The sequence below is a fragment of the Seriola lalandi genome, unplaced genomic scaffold, assembly GCF_002814215.2.
Source record: "Seriola lalandi dorsalis isolate HSWRI2012SDOR001 ecotype SW California unplaced genomic scaffold, Sedor1 jcf7180002054758, whole genome shotgun sequence".
Classification (NCBI taxonomy): domain Eukaryota; kingdom Metazoa; phylum Chordata; class Actinopteri; order Carangiformes; family Carangidae; genus Seriola; species Seriola lalandi.
This window is the reverse complement of record NW_019525311.1, coordinates 323,208-341,781: the sequence shown is the minus strand read 5'-3', so window position 1 is coordinate 341,781 and position 18,574 is coordinate 323,208. Positions and strand designations below refer to the sequence as shown.

At 40.3% G+C, this 18,574-nt stretch overlaps 1 protein-coding gene across 1 annotated transcript in view; it reads right to left on the bottom strand.

Moving 5' to 3' along the window:
• Positions 1-2,284: 2,284 nt before the first annotated feature.
• The window catches only part of thsd7ba (thrombospondin, type I, domain containing 7Ba), a 123,175-nt gene continuing 106,885 nt past the window's right edge, over positions 2,285-18,574 (bottom strand). Inside the window, exons 19-28 of the mRNA XM_023424902.2 lie at positions 17,880-17,995; positions 16,708-16,825; positions 14,894-15,039; positions 13,668-13,836; positions 10,051-10,224; positions 7,219-7,314; positions 6,006-6,088; positions 5,294-5,489; positions 4,889-4,976; positions 2,285-4,546 (exon numbers count right to left, since the gene is read on the bottom strand). Coding sequence (XP_023280670.1) covers positions 4,465-4,546; positions 4,889-4,976; positions 5,294-5,489; positions 6,006-6,088; positions 7,219-7,314; positions 10,051-10,224; positions 13,668-13,836; positions 14,894-15,039; positions 16,708-16,825; positions 17,880-17,995 — 1,268 coding nt within the window. The 3' untranslated portion in view covers positions 2,285-4,464. The remainder of the gene's footprint in view (positions 4,547-4,888; positions 4,977-5,293; positions 5,490-6,005; positions 6,089-7,218; positions 7,315-10,050; positions 10,225-13,667; positions 13,837-14,893; positions 15,040-16,707; positions 16,826-17,879; positions 17,996-18,574) is intronic.

The following is an 18,574-nucleotide window of genomic DNA, read 5'->3' as shown; positions in this document are numbered from 1 at the left end:
TCGTAATCATCGCGTAGATCATTCCTGATGATGTGACCTACTATCTCACTTTGTTCACTGCATTTAGCACTTGGTCTGCCAAGGAGAATGATAACGTGATAACGCACATGATAACACTCTTTATGGAGTTACATTTAATGTCATACCGCACACCATGACTTGAGCATACTATGAGCACTATAAGGAGACAGGACGACTAGACCGTCAGCATACAGTACATCAGATGGTAAATGAGACTATCCCCCACCACAGAGCTAGTCTTACACTCTTCTAACTTTTAGAAAGACCACCTGTATACAGGTTAAAGAGAACAGGTGACAGTATTCCAACTTGTCAGATCCCACTGGTCACCAGGAGGGGTGCAGATATACTGTTACCCAACCTAACTTGTATGGTTTTATATGAATACCAGTGATTATTATTATTATTAATAAATGTGGGGGACCCCTCGCTGTAGTAGCTTGACCAAATGTCAAATGCATCCAGGAAACACATGAATACTGTAGTGTTTTGCCTTCTATACCTAGTGACAACTTCCTTCAGTGTGTACTGTATATACACAGATCTGTGCCGTGTTTATTTTTAAAACCAAATTGATTGTAATTATGTATCCTTGAAGCTTAGCCAAGAGAATTTACGCCAATACGCTGAACCATTAAACCATTATCTTATTGAAAAGGCTGCTGCCAGAACATGAACCATACTGTAAGTAGGAGACTTAACTTTATTACACCAATTTGTCCTCATTGGTCCATTAGCTCTGAGTTCAAGCCAGACTGAAGTTCAAAGTCCTTTTTATTGATTACATAAGCTTGCACAATCTTATCTATTCTCAGAACCCAGGTTTGTCTACATATGATCGGGAAAATAATACCTAAAAACAAGAGGACATGAAGTCAGAGGGTGGAAAAGTATTTTTCTACTAAGCTCACATCTTGGAAATGAACTCAATCTTACAACTGATGAAGCAGAAATGCAGTCTGACTAATTCCGTACCAGATATTCATCATTTTATCAAAGCAAACAACTGTCTATTCCTCCATCTCTCTCTCTCTCTCTCTCTCACACACACACACGCTGCTATTGCTATGCATATAGGACACAGCAGCTAAACTGTTATTTTGTGTGTGTGATTATATAATGCTGTTTCATATTTAACAAAAGTCTTCAGCCATGCTCGCAGCTCTGTGAGGCTGCACTTAAGCACAGTGATTTGAGGACTTATAAAGACCCTCTGTCCTCACTCCCTACACTTCACCCTGAAAACCCAAACATCTTCTTCTCTTCTTCAGTATGTGGTAAATAAGTAAAGTCAAAGGCATCTGCACTTGCTGTTTGCTCTTCAAGACATTTCATCATTCATCAGTGAGGTTCCCTCAGTTCTATTGATTAACACAGACTGGAGGGGAGATCCAGGCATTAAAACCTTGATCTGTCGTAATGTTATGGAGCATCCAACAACATACAGCTGTGATTTCTGCTTCGATAACAGCTGGGCTCCTCTGTTGAGCAGCTTCCTCCTCTGTCTTCCTGTTGCACTCTTCACCTCAGAAATTGCTGTCTGATGAGGTCTAAACTCCATAAATACAAACGTAAAAATCAGAACATTCTTTCTGGAAAAGACGATGACAGGTTTTATTTTCATCACTCTGCTGGGGCGCACGCAAGGACATGATAAATTACTAATAAATGGTAATAAACATGACTTTAAAAGGTTATGCATTCCTTGAAAATATTCATTAAGCTCTCATTCTGCTCTGCTAAATTACAGCACACTGCCTTTTATTAGAATGTTCCAGCTCGCTTGTAATGGATGAATCCTGATTAAAACTAGACACTGCCATTGTCAAGCTGTTCACATATCTTTATTGAAACCTGCAAATATGTCTTGAGAGCTACTGAAATGAGATGAATTGGACATGACAAGATCAGCCCACGTCTACGGCACAGATCAGATGGCCATGACACAAGCATTTGAATTCAACCCTCTCTTAAACAAAAGTGACAGTCTTAAATAAATGAATTAGATGAGACAAAAGATTTAAACACTGTTTCCCTCACAACCTGTGCGCATCATGGGACTATCGGACTGGGAATCTGACTGCAGGGCAAGATGAATCTTATCAGCTGCTCATCTATTCTGGGCTCTGCCTGGGAGCCTGTATCAGTAATTACAATTTATCAGGACTCTAGAGTCAAGGAGCCGATGAAGATCACGGCAGGACTAGAGCATCTCTCTCAGAAACATTACCACTCTGTGCAACAAAGAGGAAAGTATGCAGCGTTTTATTTTCACATTGTTTCACCATTTATTTGCATTTTTGTCCAGCTCTCCATGTACACACAATAGTAACACAAATAGCATGGTACTGTAAACAATGAATGAACATACTTTTAGATTTTTTGGGACATAACCCAATAGAGTTCTCTTATCAGGTATGAGGATGCTCTTTGTTTTATAACGTAAATGTCACCAAATAACTTCTTAATTAGTTGGTCATGTCATTTAAAAATTTCAAACATTTAACAATTTGGTTGTAACATTTACCACACGTCCCTTCATTGGCCAAATATTAGAAACACTGCCTAAAAGAAACTACTCTAACATGTTTTGGCAACTTGTAAAACAGAATCTTTGCAAGGCCACTTGGAGCACTTTCTGCCAAAATGGATCAAGCATGCCTACATACAATCAGCTTTTACTGCATGTAACAACTGTATTTGCACAACCATTAAGATTATAGAGTTTCTGGTAAAATACATTCAGAAGGAGGTCAGATAACACAAGACCAAAACTTCAGTTTGTGGAGGCAGAAAGAGAAACATCATAAACTCTGGTGAGTGCCAAAACCACCAAGTATTAGGAACTTAATTTTCCACTGGTTATTAGAAATAATGCACAGGAGGATGTGGAAATGATACCAGTAAGTAAGAATTTATGATCCATCAAGATGATTTTATATGATGCTCTGGCAATAAAAATCATGGATCTTGTACTGTAAGTGGAAATTTGAAAAAAAAAAAAAAACTCCAGCTAAATAAAAAGAGAAGCCTTTACTTTTGTGCATGAGCCAGAGAAATAGAAATAAGAAATAGCCCACTAGATTCATATGTGCTCACAAATATTTGGTATTTGCTGTCTTTCATTTTTGAGCCCTGTCTTCATGGTGCAAAAAAAGAAAAAGAAAAAAACGAAGCTAATGGAAGAAAAGTTTTCAAAACTGTCAAAAACTAGTCTGCCGCCTTGTTCTCTCCCAGAGAACCTTGTATTTGGATATTTTATGAAATAAGTGGTGTAAAAAAGATATAGGTACGGCGAGTATCCTTGTGAAAGAAATGAAGCATACTTTTCTCCAATAAAAACTGTGTGTGATCCAGTGGATAATTCCTCTATTTCATTCCTGTATTTGTTTTGATGATCAGTGCTTTTTTCTTTTGTTTTTCCTATGATGAAAGTGAATGTGTATATGACCTATGATCATTATCATGCTGGTATCTGATAATTTGCATTAAAGGTCTGTCTATGTTTTTCTCTGACAATTCTGTCACCAAAACAGCAATTTTTCGGCGGAAACGACACTGTTCTGACATTGTTCCTCTATTTAGTGTCTCATGAGCATCAGGGAGGAGAAATTACTGCATCATTGAATGATTCAACTCAAGGCAAGCCTGCTTTTGGTTTCCACATATACACAACATAATGGCATCATCAACAAAACACAATCCAACAGCAACAACTTGCATTACAATTAAAACACTAGAAAAGTCATTTGAAAGGAAAACCAAAAAAAAGTGAATCAGCACTAACATAGTGCATAAAACATCTTGTTTATCCTCAGAAATTCAAAAAAAGGCTGTTTACCCAAAAGGCTTGTGACATTTTCTTTTACAAAGATCCAGCACTGATGAGACAAAGTCAAATGTCAATGTTCCATTGTCCTTTGAATGTCATGAGTGATTGGCGACTCCAGATGTTTTGTCTCCCTCATGACACAAATACGGGACAAATAACCAGGTGGCTCCTCTGAACTCCAAGGTCAACACCTGCGGATCCACTTTGTCTTTGCTTTTTTTTTTTTTTAGGAGTCTTCATGTTTTGTGGGTTGCAAACAGTGCTCCAACCATGTTCATGTTGCAAGCAGTTAAAAAAAAGAAAAGAAACTAGAGGTCCTTTTATTCCCACAGACTTTTCTGTCCCATTTTCACCTTGATCAGCTTCGGCTCATCTTCTTTGTGGAGGAAAGATGGCTGCAGCCAAACTTCTGGGCAACATCGCCCTTCAGCAGCAATTCACGCGTGACCTTTGCTATTAGTCCATTTGCTCTGTTTTTGCAGTACGGCTACGGACACTACAGCAAAAAGTCACCCAGCTCAAACAGGTCAGTAATCAGTGGTATGTGAGGGAAGTGGTTGGAGTCTTGTCTGAGGCCGAGAGTGTCCTTGTGATGAGGTATAGCAGCCTGGTTACATATCCATGTCACCATCATAGGCCAGGGTCAAGGGCTTCTGCGGCGGGGGAGACGTCTTAGTGGTTTTGGATGGCTTACTGAAAGAAAAAAGAAAAAAACCAACACAGACAATAAAGAAAAGCTGACAGTGTATCTGACTTAGTAGCAAAGGGAAGCCCAACTTGATTTCAGTCTTTACAAAGAATTCCATTATCTGATAGCAGCAGCACACAGCAGACAAAATATTGTGCGGAATATGACTCATATTTGACAGGACAGGGTTCAAGGAAAGCTGTTGGTTTGGAATTTGCTTTTCTTCTCTGCTTCCCAGTGTTCAGCGTTCACTCTCATCTGAAGTGTGTGTGCGACCTACAATGGAGCTTTTGTTCTTTATATTGTGCATAGTGAGGGATCTCTTAAGAGAGTGATATAGTACATACCAGACCAGGAAGGATAATGCAATAATGAAGAGTACGAAGATGAATCCGACGGCAGTCACGGCGTAAACCCACAGCTTTACTCTTCCATCTGTGCAATCAAAAAGCAATTTCAATACAAAGTTTTAAATATTTGTTCGTCTACATCTTTTGTGCGGGTATCTTTAAAATTGGTTTTGTCACATTATATAAATAAATGAGAAAAAGAAGCTAGTTCAAACATAATGCAGAGGAGTGACTAGAATTTTCTTGACAGTTTTATGGTCTGTTGAAAGCATATACTGATAACCCCAGTGACAACATGGACCTTGAATGAAAGTTTTGTGATCCTGAAGCTACAAAGGCAAGTTCAAAGGCAGCAATGATCTCAGGCACGTTGAGCTATAAAGACGATTTCCATTTCAGTACCTGGGCCAACAGGTCGTAAGGTCCACTCTGTGAAGAGGTCCTGGGCCTGAGTCGGCCCGGGTTTTAACCGCCCAGAGTTGGTTTTCACATCAGCTTTCTTGTTGTTGTCCACCCCCGGGGTTCTGGTGCAGTAGTCCAAGAAACCGTGTGTTGTCATCACTTCAGTATAACCCTTCTCACACCCACACACTCCGCTCTGCATTAAGAAGACCGTCATTTACAGCCAGCACAAGACAACTGTAATTCTTACTTTCCTGTTGCTACAAAACAGTCTGTTCTACTTTCACTCCACTTTCTGAAGACTTTTTACTCTTACTGCAGCTTGATTCATCCTAACTCTGGCATTAAACTGTGCTCCTTAGGGGGGGATTATGCCAACACTTGTTTTGTATTTTAAGTGCAGTTCCATGAAGGGTACTCTGAGGGGCAGTAAAACTTCAAGCTTAGGCTATTATTTCTCATTTCCATTGCTGCCTGCGTGCGGTTGCCCCCCCCCCCCCCCCATCTAGGTGTAGTCTCTAACTGATACACAGCCCACATTCATTGGTGTTAATATGATTTTCCTTTAATTGCCCGTTCTTGACAATTAAAAATGCCATCTATCAAAATCCATTTAACTCCCTACGTACAATGTGGGAGCAGCAAGGAACAGTAAAAACACAGTGAGAATTGTGGAGATTACAGCTGCCTGACCAAAGAACAATGATCTTACCGTTGTGCAGTGTGAGAAGGGTTTAGTGCACGGAGGATGGCAGTGTCTGACCGTGGTTGGCCTTTTCTGTGCGAAACATCCCCCTGGAGAAAGACAACAGGTTCTCATTTTTGTTCCTTTACCCATTGATCACTAAATTAATGTACTGTCATACCTGATTAATGGCTTCAGTTGCCTATCAGGGTCCCTGATCAATCTGTGAACATTTTAATTCCAACATGGAAAATTGCATGTCAAAATATCAAAGAGTAATGCCTGGGGTTCTTGCCTTCTCTGCAGAGGGAAGTTATTCCGTCTGGGCTCATATTTGTCAGAAACACTTCCTTACAGCGATAAGATCACATTCAGCCACTATTTACAGCACATCAAGCTCGCCTAAAGCCTTCGTTCCCACAGCACTATTACCTTTGTTCTTTTTCTCCACGCCTGCTTTACTTGCCACAAATACAAATGCATGATTATATTTATATGGATTGAAAGCCTCCCAGCTCAGAGTCTGGCTTATTGATTACTTATGTTAAGAGGGAGAAGAGAAATCAATGGAGACTGCACAGAGAATCGGCAGCTCAAATAAGGTGTTAAATTCAACTACAACACCACGCTAAAATTACTCTCTGTTTGTTAGTGCATATTTCTCTAAGTGTGTAAGAGAAAGAAAATACATTAAGTCTGTTCACACAGCACACCCTCATGTGCAGTTCTGAACTGATGTCATCAGATTTCTTTAGAAGATGTAAAGTCATTGACTATATCTATCGTAGCACATTATCCACTGTACCAATCCGTTGTCTATAATATTATTGTAAAATAAGATTAACAAGAGCAAAATATATCACGTCTGTTTTTATATTCACCCCACTCATGTCTCAATCATGTTCTGAACTTCGGGCGGAAATCTGTGCTGAGGTTATTTTTAAACAACTTGCTATGCCTCTGCAGAATTTACCTGCGTGACAGCTTTCTCAGATGAATTAAAGAAGATCCACTTACCCTCAACATTTACAAATTCCTTTTTTGAGCTATCAAATAATCTGATAGTGTAGCACATATCCATGTGATCCAGACTGAATTCACAGTGATTCAGTTCGGTGCGGGGGAACAAAAGCAGAACTGGGACACTTTCAGGTGTAGTCTGCACTAAACCAGTTATACATAGATATTCATATCTATAAAAGCATGTGGCTCTGTATGTGAAGAGACTGCAACAACTCACCTGTGACATTGACACCGTCTGAGCGCTGACACCACACTACTCTCTCATTGTTGCTCCATCCTCCTGTCCTCCACTGGTAACTGTGGCATTTTCCTTCTGTAGTAATGGCACAGAGGCAGACATGATGTTCATTAGCACTTTGTGCTGGGCATTCAGCTGTCGTTAGGCTCCCATGGACATTAGCCACCACTTCTGCTGCTGCTCTGCTAGTTCACCTTATAAGTTAAGATGTACTATGTTCGTAGAGAAAGGAAAAGAGCACCTTTTCTACTGAGGCAGTGTGATATGAGACAAAGGGATCTTTGGAGGAAATTAGATGGTAGAAATTAGGAATGAATTAATTTTTTTTTTTAATGGAAGGCTCTTACTATTTTCCTACAGTGAAACTTCAGTCTGGTTTCATGCATTAAAGAAAATCTGGTCACACGTGAATTGCTGCAAGATCAGTGGTAGAAGAAACACCACAGGAAAGGATTTGTGAAATACAGAATTTAGTTCAAAATTACACATATAAGCTACACAGCTGTGCAGTAATGAAAACAACGCCAACAGTTGTAAAAGCATCTAACTAATGAGGGAAGACAGTTGGCAAGAGGCCACATAGCTGGTAGTTGATTATATGAAGGTATGCAGGTACAGCAATCAAGAAAGTACAAGATTATTTAATGAATCAATGGAAAAGTAAAGAAACGTATGATAATTGAGCTAAACAGTGACTCTGCGGTATGGATCCGGAGACAATAAATACATAGTCCCCTCTGTAAGACACATACTGTGGCTTCCTGGGGAAAGTCAGTTATCAGGTGCAGTTACACTGGCAAGGAAAAGTAAATGAACACACAACACATCTTAAAATATGGTCAGTTACAACTATGACCATGGCAGGACACCACGGAGGAAGCCACTGCTCTCCAAAAAAAAAAGAAAAAAAAGAAAAAAGAAGTTTCCTAAATGACACCTTCACACTCCACATTGCTACAGGGAATTATGGTGTAAAAATCGCACTGGATACCAACATGAAAACATCATCGCAGAGTTAAGGGTAGTGGGAGCATCATGATTGGGGCTTTGCTGCTTCTGGACCTGAACAGCTCAGTCATGAGGAGAAATTGAATTCTTAAGGTTATCATGGTCTCTTATAGGATAGTGTCAGTGCGGCTGTCCACCTGCTGAAGCTCAGTAGAAGCTGGGTAATGCAGCAGGACAATGACCCCAAACATCAAAGTAAATCTACTACAGAATGATTTCAAACAAAGAAAACCCATTGTTTGGAGTGGCCAATTCAAAGCAAAGACCTTTACCAAGTATAGATGCTGAGGAATGGCCTGATGAGAGCCGCCCACACCAGACATCCTAAGAATTCAGTATATCTGAGCTCAAGCGGTTCTGTAGGAAGAATGGTCCAAAATTGCGCAGGTCTGATCAGCAGCTACTGGAAGAGCTGGTTTGAGGTTATTGGTGCCAAAGGAGGTTCAACCAATGGTTACTTTCCCCACCAGCACTGTGAATGTTTAATGGGTGTGTTCAACAAAGACACAAAAGATTATAATTGTTCATTTGTTATTATGTTAATCTCATTGTGTCCGTCTGCACTTGTGACTTAGATGAAGATTAAATCACATTTTAAGACCAGTAAATACAGAAAACCAGGTCATTCCCAATGATTCACGCACGCTTTCTTGCTGCTGCTTTAACTTTTGATGGTTCAAATACTGACCCTTTAATGAGAACCTTTTCATTGTATTTGTAATTTTTAACCACTAACCGCGCTATGACTCAGTTTCAATGACAACTTTTCCATTACCAACACAAGACTGCCACTTACACACTAATATCAGCTATTAGTCTTTTGCCTCCATCCAGACAGGTTGATATTAAGTGCAAGCCAAAATAAGCCTCAAGTCCATAATGTGTGTTATGAGCTGTGGCGGTGAGTGTTCTGTCATGGTGCAAACAATATTACTCAAGGTAATAGTGCCTCAATACATGCTGATAAATATTGGAATGTAGTTTCCAGGACAGTAGGATTGAATAGAAACGTTTCAGCGGCCCTCATGAGTAAATCTAAAGTTTAATAAACATTTATCAGAAGACAATTTCCATTTCATTGATCAATTTTGAGGGTCAGGGTCTTTTGTTCCTGTTCAAAATTTCAATAGATACAGGGTGACTGAAGCACAAGGAGAAACTAAAATGTTCTGAAAGCCTTGACCTTCCAGATACTTGATATTCACAAAATGTTGAGCTAGCCCCCTGATTTTTTTGTCCATTTGTAGAGAGAATAAAGGGCAACTGAGCACACCCAGTTCTTGCTGACCCCCAGTGGCTGGGGTTGTCACGAGGCTGCATTACTTGTTAAACCAGCATGAAACTATTTTATTTTATTTTTGTCAGCTCACAAACAGTGGGAAACAAACTGCTAACACAACACTGACCTATCATTACCCTAGCAAACAATTGCTTATTAAAACATCCAGCACTTATGGGGCAAGATTTGCATTCATTTGAAGTCATGTTTCTTGCAACATGAATGTTAGTCCATTATTCACTCACTCTTTAAGCTCTGTGTTTTGGACTTCACTATTTCCTGTAGCAGAGGGAAGTAGTGCACAGTGTTTTATTAGAGCTGCTTCTCAGGCTGGAATGACACTTTGAAAGCAGTGAGCAAAATGAGCTGAAATATGCAGAGCTGAGGGAACTACAAAGTTTGATGAAATTATCTCTGGTGACCCTTTTTAGATATAAGTGATGCATTGTTGATGTAAAAAATATTGATTATAGCTGCTTTAAAAGGGCTAAGGCTGAAGTGTATGTAAGTGGTTTCTTCAGTACCTTTACAGGGCTGGGTCTCAAAGACTTGATGCGGGCAGTTGCCCTGGTTCTCCATGACCTGAATGATTACAGCTCTGGAGCGTGCTTGGCGACCAGTGGTCTCAAAGCTCCGCCCCTCCAGGCAAGTCAGCTGGCATGAGCTCCAAGATGACCACTCAGTCAAATGGCAGTCTCCTGAGAAGAAAAGAAAAAGACAGGAAAAACATCAGTGATAGACACAACTTGGTCAATAACACTGAGACTTTCTCTTTGGAAACTTGAGGGTGGTTTATATTCAGCTTGCCAACACTATTTCAGGGATCATTTTATTGGCTCCCCTGCTTGCTCCTGGAACATTTATAAAGAGATCGAAAGCAACTTCAGCACACATCTGCGGCTGATAATGTACCAAATGCACAAACAAATTACTCAGGCAGCCCGGTGGGTATTCAGAAGTAATTGACCAACCAGAGTTATAAATTATACAATACAAGCTATAATGCAGAGCCCAACTGTCAAGACCCAGCACTGAAATGTGTCTCATAGGAGAAGCAAAATTCATTTGGTTTGGGAAATGTTTGTAGTGGATAAAGGTTGGCTCATGTACTCTGTCAGTATACAAACAACAGTTATTTCCTTGAAGGTCAAATATTAATATCCATTGTATATAGTCTTTGATAGGATAATCTTGTAGGGACATCACCCGTTGCCACAGCTCCTCAGCCAGAACAACCCTCTGGTTCTCTGTCCTGAACATCCATCAGTGACTTTCAGTGGATTCACGCATCTTATTATCTTTCATCTTCAAACGGATCCACTCTATCAGCTTCCCTCATGCTGCTGCGGCTGTGGAAGACATGCTGTGGCAAAAAGCTGCAGTGTGCAGCAAACAGCTCCACACGCACACACATACTGTACATCACATACATGTCAACAACCCCTCCCCTGGCCCCTACACTTCGGTTGCCACCTTCACACCAACTGACACATGAACACACAAGAAAAAAATACACAAACATCTGCTCTTGCCATCAAACAGTCCTGATCCTGAGCCAAGGCTCACAGACAGCAAAGGCGGTTTGAGTGATGAATCAAGGCGAGGATCAGAGGAGGGAGAGAGACAGATGAGCAAGAGCAAGCACTGCAAGATGGTGCCTCTTCATAGTGAAATCTAACAAGAGCCTCACGTGACAAGAGCCAAAGGAGATCTGGGTGGTTTCTCATCCTTTTTTTTTATCAGATTATGATTGTGTTTCTCTTTTTAAAATGACTAAAATTCAGTTATATTCTACAATATGATGAATGTGTAACTGGCTTGCGCCTAAGCATAATAATCTTCATTATAGATTTTCAAGGTGGAAAGCCTGACTGTGACAATTGAAGCAAATCATAGCTGTCAGCCGGCCAGCAGCTCCCTCGCTTACAGCGTAAGCATGTTCACAATGTGGCCTGAAAAGGGAAAAACGAGTCGGCATCATGCCATGTCAGTTAACTATGATCTGCTGGATTCTTGTTGCTATGGTGATTTACATAATGATTACAATGACCTTTTCGCTTTACGTCTCTTTTTTCTTCACTAAAATGATCAATTAACAGCTTGATTTCCTGATTCAAATATTTCACAAAATTGAAAAAATGTCTTAAATACAAAAGAGCTGTATCAAGACTAAACTTGACGCTATATTCTCCAATGTCCACTTCATTGGAGGAGGAAAGTAAAATATCCCCCAAAAAAGTTACCATAAAGCTTTTTTTTTTTTTTATTGTTTTCATGATCCCGCCATCTTATCTGCTGAGATGCAGTACATACACAGGCGGTGCCAAATTGCACCAATCTTTTTATTTATCACTTTTTTATTGCCAAGTTACAGCTACAGGCGGCACTCCGCCAAGACTGGTGCTCTTTTATCATTATCCATCACAGAGAACAGCGTGTATGTGGTTTGATGTGTACTGCAAACTGGCAACGGTGAATGCAGTAACACTGTTAAAATTGCAAGAGAAACAAGTTGATCCAGATCTGCTTCTGATGCATTTCCCCAGCAGTGACTGCAGCTGGACAGCAGCTGGATATCGGCATGCACTGCAGGATAGGTTGAAGCACATGAACCTGTTTTGTGTGTAATCTGTGTACAACGGTCACGTGATTATTGACTAGGACAAGTGATCTTAGATGATGCAGTATAGTGATGGAATTTGTCAAAGATCAAAATGTAGTGATGCAGCTATTTCCTCTTTATTACCGTACCTACAACAGAATATATGTTATTATTAGAAATTAGATACAGGCACAAAGTACTGCATGTTTCGCTCACTACCACATATATTTTCAGTATCAATAGGAATAATATTTCAGAGTATGTCAGTACTTGGTGTTTTCCACATGTATAGTGCTCTCATCACACAGTTGGCAAATTTCCTTATTTTAAAATGATTGAGTTTCCTTTTACGTTTCCATCCAAAAGCGTCAAGTAAATATGATCTGCTTGTCTGGAGTCTAATGGATCTCATTGGTAAACTGAAATAAAACTGAGAAAATAAGGTTGTGTTAAACTGTGATGAGGTTTATGACATCACCGCCTGTTTCAGCTGATAGAGGGATAACCACGCAACTCAGGCAATGTGTTTTTCATAGCGTATCATTGGATACCTTTGCTGCTCTTACCACCATACCGCACCAGCGTGCCTGTACCTGTGCTGCGAGATGATGTGTTGCCATCAACTTGTAAGGTCAATATTCTAAATTAGTTGAAAATGAGAAGTTATGGTAAACCTGATAACATTTTATTTGGTTATCTCATATATATACAGTATATATACATCTATGTATATTTTAAATAATATACAGCTTTTGCAAAAGCAATAAATAAACAATAAATGTAATCAAAGCCGTTCCTATATTAAACTATCTTCATTCTGTTGTTGCCATTGGAAAATCATTGTGTCCGAGCTTTGCACAACCAGAATCCCTATACTGTAGCTGTTAATTGCATGGCTGTGATGAGCAAGGTGATTGCTCACAGCAGTGTGATCAGTTAATTGTTTCAGTTGGTTAGGAGGATTTTTCACACTTAATTTATTCCAGGGTTGTTACACAATGTGTAAAAATCAATAGTTCTGTTCCATAATTGATCGTGAAATCTGTCTCTCTTTTAGTTACACAGTGCTGACTTTTGCGTGCTTTTAGGTACTGCATTGATATAAGCTATGAACTTTGTTTATTCCAGATGGACATGGTGTCTTTTTTGTCTGGTCATTACTGGATGTGTCACCCCAGATAATGTAGAGCTAAAAGGGTAATTAGTTAATCTATGACTTTCATTGACTTTGCAATAATTATTGAGCCACTGAAAATGTCAGCTAGTTGGGAGAGGGGACAGTGTATTGACAGACACCAGGAAATGAGGTGGTGCTTGAAGTGTCCCAGACCAAATAATTATTGGTATTGTGAATCCCAAATGACCAGAATAATAAATCATTCATACAATGGTGTAGATTTGCTCTATTTGAGCTGATTATAAAATACCAATATAGTGTATATTTCATGCAATTGCATCAATAATGACCCCTCATATACTGGCTGTCAATACAGTTGAAAAGCAAAGATGATCATTATGTAAATCTGAGTGCAGCTTTACCTGGGCAGGGAACGAAGCAGGGCTGCTCCATCTCCTGTTGAATCTTTTGCCTCCTTCTGTCTCCACAAAGCTCCTCCTCTACTGGCTGAGGAGGAGACTCAGGCCAGTCACCCCAGTGGACGACACATGACAGGTTCCTTCTCCGAAGCCCCTCACCGCACTCTGCTCCCTGCACAAACACGCACGCACGCACGCACGCACGCACGCACGCACGCACGCACGCACGCACGCACACACACGTGCACACACACACAAAAATATGACCATGTCAAGATTCATCTGAAGATGTTTCATCACTATATCGTAAGACAGAAGAAATTCCTCACAGAAACATTTATTCAGTTTGTTTTGCAAAAGAACGCTGACCAGACAGTCTCAAAACAATGAGATGAAAATGACTGAGACTGATTAGTCGTCCCTTTATGGGATTACCATTACTAAAAAACGCTCCAAATTGGATTCAATATGATATCTAACATGTAGTTTAAAGGATCCCTGTGGAGTTTTTGAACATGCCATGGAGCTATTTTTCTATGGGGGCGTAGAAAAACAGGCCCCCATAGGGTTTAGCGGGTGCCCATTTTGTTGGACATTCATGCTCATATGCGCAGGCGAAGCAAGACACAGTCCTGCCAACGATGTCACACTATTCCACTGATCAACATGGCAGTGAGATGCCAAAATGTGCTGCAATGCGCCAACAATGACAGATGAAGATGACTGCAAGCCAGTAAACATGGATGTAAACAATGCTGGATTTAAAATACTAATTTAAAAATACCGGCTTTTTATGAGAAGGAAATGCGGTTTATTAGACCTCAAGGATACACACAATGATTAATATTAACTGTATACATTACTTTTGTTTGTTACAAAAAAACTCCATCTTTATCAACATTTACACATATGCTAAATACATTGCGTCCATCTTTGAGGTCTATAAAAAAATTTATTTATTTCCTCGTGAAAACAAGAGATCATATAAACATTGCTCCACAGGGCAACTAGTGGTCATAAACTCCACAGGGCTCCTTTGAGAGAAGTGGCAGTTCAGTGTGATGTCAATCCAAGCTGTACATATAGTATTTGAAAAATGTGATGCAGAGAAAATTATAAATTGAAAACAATTACGGAACCAGAAGCCAAGTGCTTTTTAGCTAAGGTGAAAGTGAGCACCCTTGGTAAGATTACAACGACATCACATGGAGGTAGAAACTCGGTCATACCTCTACAGTGCATAGGGACCAGTCGCTCAGCAGCCACATATAGCAAGGCCTTATGGGACATGGTTTGGTCTGGGTGAGCTGGTTGGGACAGGGACGACCCTCCTCATGAGCCTCCTGCAGGATTCTCCGTGTGCGCACAGTCAGACCTGCAGAACATCAAGGCAAACACGCCGTCATGAACAACAATGCACCAGGGGAGACTCGAGTGCATTTGAAAGCGGCAAGCTGGATGTTGAAGCTCAGAAGTCCTTTTGTTTGCTTATGTGAGAAAATCAGCCACTGCGCAGAGCTAACAGGAGAGACTGCGAAATAATAAAAACTGTGAATAAAGGACAAAAACACTGTGGGATTCATACACTTAACTACATGTGTGTCAGGGTAAGAGACATAAAGGCATCACTGCACAAGTATAAGGTCCCATAAAATAACAGTTAATAAAACAGCTGGCTGAAATGAATGAGGATCTTTTATTTAGAAAGAGGATACACCTTCTCTTTAGCCCATGAAATATTTCCCTCATGACAATGAGGAATTAGTACAGCAGCACAATACATCTGTGTCACCACGCCACTTTATGCTTAGATCTAACAGTTTCCTTCACAAGCGCTTTGTTCAAGTGAGCCATTAATAATGTGTGACAGGAAATGTTTGGTAAACGGCAACAGTAACAAGAAGTGGCCACATAGCGGCTTCGGTATGTTGCAGAGCAGCTTAGTGTCGGGTTCCCGTGAGGCTCAGTGAAGGCATGGTCGCCATCAGCCATCGACTTAAGACAGTCATTTTGTGTGTGTGTGCGTGTTACGCCAGGGGAGACGCTGAGCTCTGTGGGCCGCAGGCAGACACAGCAGACGTTCAGCTCTGCCATCTCAAAAATCAAACCAAAAACATTAACACTCCCTTGGCATCCTGACAAAACAAGATCCTTGCTTCATCTGACACAGATACGACGCAAATCCCTCATCAGGCCTGACAGATGTGTTTCTCAATGTGCGAGAATGAACTGAGAGAGTGGCAGCAACAGAGTCACAGTGACAGTGACAGAGCTGTGAGAGAGACACACAGAGAGAGTCTTGAGTTTAAATCCCGAGCTGAAAGCCTGTGTAACTGTGAGCTTATTGGAACGAGGGGTTAACTGTGAAGAAACAGACAGCTGACGACAAATTAATATTGATGAACTTAAGAAGATACTGTTGAGTCTCTCTAATTAACAGAATAACAAGCGTTCTCTCTGGGAGTTTGGCTTTGGGAGGTCAAAGAAACAATGTATGCATTCAGGTTAACTTCATTAACTTTTGTATATTGCATGAGGTTACACCCGGACCTTCTCTAAGTGATGATGGGCATGCCACAGGTTGATGATTACTAATTGCATTTTTGAAAACATGCAGAGGGTGAGTATATATTTTATTTAGGAACACTGAATTATTGATGATGTCTGTAAATGTGAGCTCTGTGAAATTTAGTTTAAATGAAGCTGCTATTCTTAAAATGTAACCTCATGAAGCAAAGCTGCTTGTGTTAATAAAAAACTGAGCTTCATACAGAATGATAATGAAGTGAGAATATTAATATATACATTATTGAAAAAAAAAAAAAAACTCAGCTCACTGTTTCCCTGTATAATAAGGCTTTGGATTACACATGCTCGTAAATATTTTAATGCATTTAAATGTATTCATGCACAATTCAACATCTTGGTGAAAGTCTGAGCGGATGGAATAATGAGGTGCTGCACATGTGGTCCACTGTGTGTCTGTTCATCAGGTTGGTGTTCCCTTTGGCTTATGTTAAATTTGTTTGCGCAGAAGGTTTACCTTGCCTACCACAGGTGTGCGAGCATTCCGCCCACGGCGACCAATCAGAGAGTAAACAGCTGACGGGACAATCAACCACGCAGCTCTCTGACAGCCTCCACTTGTTGATCAGGCCGGACTGCAGAAAAACAAGAGCGTTGCTGTGAGGAGGGCTAACAAACTATTTCCACTGACAAGAAAGAGGGAGCTCCCACATTTCCATATTTTGAATAGGCAGCAGTTCACCTCAGGACAGTGGAGCTGCAGCAGATAAGCAATTTTATCATTAACTGTGCCTTCAAATGTTGTTGAACTATAATTTTCTTTACTTTTATTTGTGGCAAACAAACTGTTTAAGGACATTACACTAAACACAGAGGCGATAGCATCACAGCCTTCATCCAAATAAAGCTCAATTCACTCACTGTAATATGATTCTGAATATAGCAGATGTTAACTGCAGGTTGTGGAACAGGATTGATATCCAGTTTGCAACACACCAGTGAGAAATATTGCAGCTACTACTGTTACTGAATTTACAATAACTTGCAGCATCTTCCAAGACCACCGTTTATCTGTGCATGATTGAGTGAAGGAACTAAAGCTGTGTGTTGGCTGTTGGCTCAAACTGCTTAGAGAAACATGACGGTGTGAGGAGATCACATCCAACATTTTCACTTAAATTGGGCAACTTGGCTTTCAATAATGTATGAGCCAAAGGGAACAGAAGAGGAACTGGAGAACTGTGGCATCAATCAATACTTCATACTTCAAAATGCTCTCCAAACAATTTAATTTTGAAGTGTAATATTCCATTCTTCCTGTAAGGGATCTCACTGTAATTTGGTGCAAATTGCTTCTCTTTCGATTTGTTCCTGTCTTGATTGGTTGAGATTTCTAGACCAACAGTAGATGAAAAGAATAAACTATAAACCCAGTCCATTTTAGGTTTTAAACAGAAATTGCTGTTATTATTTGCTTCTGAGGTCAGCCATATTAAAAGCCTTTGCACTGTATTCTTTGCTGTGCCACATGTGCATTAACCTCAGCTTGACATTATTAAATCTCAATATTCCAAAATATTGGAAAAAATATTTATATGATAACTGTAGACTCAGACTATAAATGTACAATAAAAATGTTCATCTGCAGGATCCCATTATAAACGAAAGATGTTTCTACACAGTGATTACCTCCTCACACTTCTGCAGGGCCACTATCTTCCCGTCGCTGCGGATACAGTCCAGGAGACGCAGCCGTGAACCATGACCACAGATGGCATTTTCACTCAGCTGGCATGTACTCCAGTCTGCAGTCCACACACACACGCACGCACGCACGCACGCACGCACGCACGCACGCACGCACGCACGCACGCACACACACACACACACACAGGAACAGAAACATGCATAAATGTGTACATTAGTCTAATTGTCAGACCGTGTTGAATGCCATTGCTTGCAGAATCACTGTTCTATCCAGCAACACTACACGTCTACATGTACATTAACCCCTACTACACCCAACCAGCTACACTCACACTTTTTATTAGGGGAATTTCCTTAACCTTGCTGCTCTATCACATGGTGTTTCCCTCAGGTGACAAACTAACTTTTGTACCTCACACCACCCTGTTACTTCAAAAAAACAGACCAAAACAAAACAAACAAAAAAAAAACATGAAAAACATATACAATCACCAGACATGTCTGTACACAATGAAATTAGGAGTGGGTGTGGTCTTTTGTCCAGGGGTGGAGCATTCCTTTCAGGAAGCAAAGCCACATATGGCTTGAGGCACATGAACCTTGGGGGGACAGTGCCACCAATTGGTAAGATAGATATAACTTTTTAACATGTTTAAATTGAAATAACTTTATATAAA